At 37.9% G+C, this 4,502-nt stretch overlaps 1 protein-coding gene across 1 annotated transcript in view; it reads right to left on the reverse strand.

Moving 5' to 3' along the window:
• Window positions 1-1,463: 1,463 nt before the first annotated feature.
• LOC104514299 (dihydropyrimidine dehydrogenase [NADP(+)]-like) overlaps window positions 1,464-4,502 on the reverse strand; it is a 45,753-nt gene continuing 42,714 nt past the window's right edge. The window contains 2 exon segments of the mRNA XM_010157931.1: window positions 1,464-1,634; window positions 4,353-4,493. Coding sequence (XP_010156233.1) covers window positions 1,464-1,634; window positions 4,353-4,493 — 312 coding nt within the window.

Consider the following 4,502-nt stretch of genomic DNA (forward strand, 5'->3'; position numbering starts at 1 on the left):
AAGGTAGAGAAGGAGGTGCCAAAAAGGGGCAAAGAGCATGCTACGTTTTGCACTGTAGGAAATTGATGGAATAGTGTACACATGAGTTAACTCATTAATAATTCCTGGATTGATTCTTCGAGATCATACAACAACACCTGACAAGAAAAATCTGTTTAGTAAATAAAAACCTCACAAACAAATCCAAGTTGGTTTCAACATTTATTTATAATTCAGTGCAATACTCATAAATCAAGAAACAAAAGTTAGAGTATACGCTTAATCACAGATTTTGCTAATCATAATGTAGGAAATAAGAAATTGAATTGATAGATCATTTATTATTATGAAACTTAAAGGCTTTATATTCTTAAGTGGACTAAAGCAGACAGCAATATGTTCATATTAGAAGGTTCCTACCGTGAATGAAATGTGAATTAAAACTGAGGTATTGTTTAGCAAGACAGAAACATCTATATTTCTTTTTGGTTGTGAAATTATTATAACCACACATAACCAATCAGTATGAAGAATTGGCACTGGGGGAAATCGTCTTGTCAGTTTGCCCTGTGTCTCTGATTTGACAAAGGCAGTCTGCAGGATGTGTATTCATTTGCATGTAATCAGATCTCTGACCTGTAATGTGTACCTTCTGGAACATTAATTGGGGCAATTAAAAAGTTGTTTAAAGGATGAGCTTGCAGCAAAAATGTTGTCACATTTCAGAATCCTGAAATGCACCCTGGACTTCGCAATAAGCAGGTTTAACTGTTTTAAGAGAGTTGTTATGAGTGTTCACCAGGGGCAAAAAGGAACAATCAAGCTACCCATGCAATACACAAATCTGAAGAGTCCAGCATGTGTCAATACACAGCGACTTATTATATAAAGTGACTAGTGTGAAAAAGAATTAGAAAGGATTATAAAAATACACTACAATATGCTGTAGTAGTTGAAAGTGATTAATCCAGTTCTTACATCCTGTTTTAAACTCCCTTTCATTCATTCCCATAGAAAAATAGAAGCATCGTTTCTTTGTTTGAATGCTATGTAGTTAATTACATCTTCTAAGAAATTCTTTCAAAACTAAATGTAATGTTTAATTACAAAATGCCTCCTTGAAAACAGTTAGCTTGTAGACTGATTTGTACTTCATTAAAAATGCTTTCTTAATTATATTTACAGCCAGAAAATACATAGAGATTAAACAGTATATAGAGAAATTTTGAAATTATAATATAATTTGTAAGGAGAAAGTTATACTTCCAGTAGTGGACAACTAACAGCCATGACTGAGTAATTGCTGCCTTTCTGTAATTTCAAAATTTTACTCTTGTAGAAATAATAATTGGAAAACAGTGTTCATTGTAACAGCTAACAATATTACATTTTTTTATATGAGTAGATTTTCAAGGACTAATTAGAAAGCAAATCAATTGCATCAAACAAGTGTAAAGTTCACGTTAGCTGTCGGATTGATCACCTCAATACACAGGGTTCATGGCTAAGGGCAGCCCGCGCTTTGGTTCATAGGGTGTTGTCCTGGAAACCATGTGGATGCAGTCGATAACAGGGCAGACACTGAGACACAGGGTGCAGCCTGTACAGCTGTCAGTAACTGTGGGCAGGTGGGTTTTGGGATCAAACTGGATAGCCTGCAAACAGGAATAAACATTATTGATGCCACTCATGGAAAAGGTCAAAATTGCTCCCATTTTAGTGTCTGCATTTCCTGTGCTACAGCACTTGGAGACATCTTGGTGTGATTCTGCACTGCGGCTATAGCAACTGTTCAACTGGCAGAGAACAGATCAACACCCTCTCCTGACAATTTAAAATTAGAAACATGGGCCAAATTATACCTCGGTGAAAGCTCACAGGTCACAGGGGCTGCTTACAAAAGGAGGAGTTTGGCCCGTGTTTTTTAAACCCCCAGAAGGGTATTTCTCTTTCGTGTGAAGTAAATAATGCGTAAGACAGCAGTTTGTCAGGGTTTTTGGTTCAGAGGAAGACACCAGACCATGCCTATACATGTTCAGCACAATGCTGACCACAATGCATTCTTTTGACTTTTCAGCACAGCATAAACAGTCTAATTTAATAAACTGTAGAGAAAAATACCGCATGCTGTGCCTCGTATGATTATTTTCTTTTGCAAACATTTGAAAGGGAGTTCTGAGCAGGCAGAGCTTGCTTTAGTTCTCATGTTTCCATGCAGTGAATCTGCATTACCCGTTAGGATGATAAGTATATTTGAATGTGAAACAACAATTGCAGTCTCAATAAAATAAGCTTCTGGTATAATGGAAATGGCAATTCAAAGCAAAACCAAAAGCATTACAGAACCATGAAAGCTTCAGTATCTAAAAAGCAAGCCTAGAAAAGTAAAAAATAATAAAAAAAACCCACCCAAACACTGCATATCTACTTTTAAGAGTTTCAGGAAGGAAAAAATCAGGCCTAAAAGCTGAACTCTTGCTTCCCTGCAAACAAGTGGTGCCTTAGCCAATCTCCCTAACCACCTTCAGCAACTGGACGATCAGGGATGAGATGGGAGGTACGAGGTGGTGCTTCAGGTTGGCTCCAAAGGCAGACTTGTGGCATTTGGGGTTTCACTACTAGGAAAGCACATAAGTTGCTGTAGCAACCAGCAAGAGCAGGAAGTAGATACTAACTGCCCTGAATCTGCAAGTTTTAGTTTAACCTGAGCACAAAGGAAGCTTTGGTTTGTGAGTATTTAAGGACTCCTTCCTCTCTCCCTAACAACAATACACATCTTGAAAGGGAGTTGAAAAAGAGGGAAAGGAAGTCAGGACTACAGTACTAACTTTAAATTAAGGAATGCTTTTCTGTTGGAGTCATACAAGGTGACAACTCTGTAGATCAGTACTGATATTTTTTAAATAAAGAGAGGCATAAAGCAGAGGCCATTTTTAAGTGGAGTGTGTGTGACTTCTTCACAATTAAGAATTTCTTCACAATTCTTTGGAATTAATTTATTTTTAATTTTCTAAGTAATTAAGGAAAAGATTTTTGTCTGTGTGCACTTAGAAAACCTCCTGGGTTTTAAACTTTGGTTACTTTGCTGCTGATTTTTTTTCCAGTTATAGAAAAGAAAATTTTACTAAATATGAACATGATGTTTTGCTCTTCAAGGGCTATATGCTTCCCTTCACTAGGAAAGCTGATGGAAGCAGACGAGGTGAAGATTGTAGTATCAAGAAGAAATTTAGACAGTTAAAGGCTACTGTAGTAATCTAATCTGGCATAAATGCAACATTGATTTTCCCATATCAGTGGAAAAAATATGTCTACCTTTGCTCTGAAACACTTGTTTTAATTGCAGGAGTTGATTTGAAATGGGAAGACTTCTTTTTTTGACTAAATGTAGTTAAATTCATCAGACCTACTATTGATTAGACTCAATTAAGGATAAACAAAAAGTCATGATGTTCAGAGGAAACTTGGTGCTCAGATACAGTATTTGTTTCTGACAAACTATTCTTGGACTGGGATGAATGGAAAAATTAATGTAGAAATTATTGTTTGCTGCATATTGAAATCCATGGAGCTTATACTAGACTGTATTTTCGTTTTCTAAAAGAACATGAGTCCTCCTATACTGCCCTTTTTACTGCAGAACAGTCCATCAGCTCCAGTGGACACGGCAAGGAATGACATGTAGAAATGCTGATACATTTCATACAACTTATGTTACCATACTGAGCAGGAATCAGAAAAATACTTTGCTGCAAATAGGAGACTCAGCTCAAAATTGTGCTATTTTCTGGTCACAATGATTTCTGTGAATTTCAACCTGCAGCTCTAAACCCTGTCAGCTATCCTGGAGAAAGGATTTGTACCTCAATCAAGATCAAAACAAAACCCCACATGCCTGAAACCAGAATTTGTTCAAGTTCAATTACACTGGTGGAACAAAGACTAGGTTTCTTTAAAGGTATTTGGCAATAAGCACAGCTCTTGTGTCCCCACATTCCCTTTCTCCCTCACATACTTGAAAACCACCCAAGAAGTACATTTACTGCCATCAAGCTTGGGTCTCCTTCATCTTCCCTTAAAAAGAATCCCTCTTCTCCTCTTTCACTAGGAGAGTGACCTAGAGCGAGCCAGTGCGGCGTGGTATGCCCTGTACAGCCCTCCAGAAGAAGCGACGCTGGGCAGAGTTCTCACTGCCGTGCAAACAGCTCAGGCAGGGCTCGTGTGGCATAGCCTGGGAGCATGCTGGGGTTCGAATCCAATATTTTAGACATCTGTTTTTACCACCTGCTCATTAACAGAAGATGGACTCTTTCTTCCCAGCAGCAGAAAGATAACTCATCGTGCCTTTCTGCTAATTACAGCTGCGCTCTTACCTGGTAGCCAGAATCATTACAGGTCATGTAACATTTGCCACAGTTGATACACATTTCCTCATCAATCAGAGCCACAACTTGCTCTGTGTTGCAGAGCTCACCATATGTTCCAATATACTGCAGTGCTTTTCCAATTAAATCCTAGGGAAA

This window comes from Eurypyga helias, unplaced genomic scaffold (assembly GCF_000690775.1).
Source record: "Eurypyga helias isolate BGI_N326 unplaced genomic scaffold, ASM69077v1 scaffold13608, whole genome shotgun sequence".
Taxonomy (NCBI): Eukaryota; Metazoa; Chordata; class Aves; order Eurypygiformes; family Eurypygidae; genus Eurypyga; species Eurypyga helias.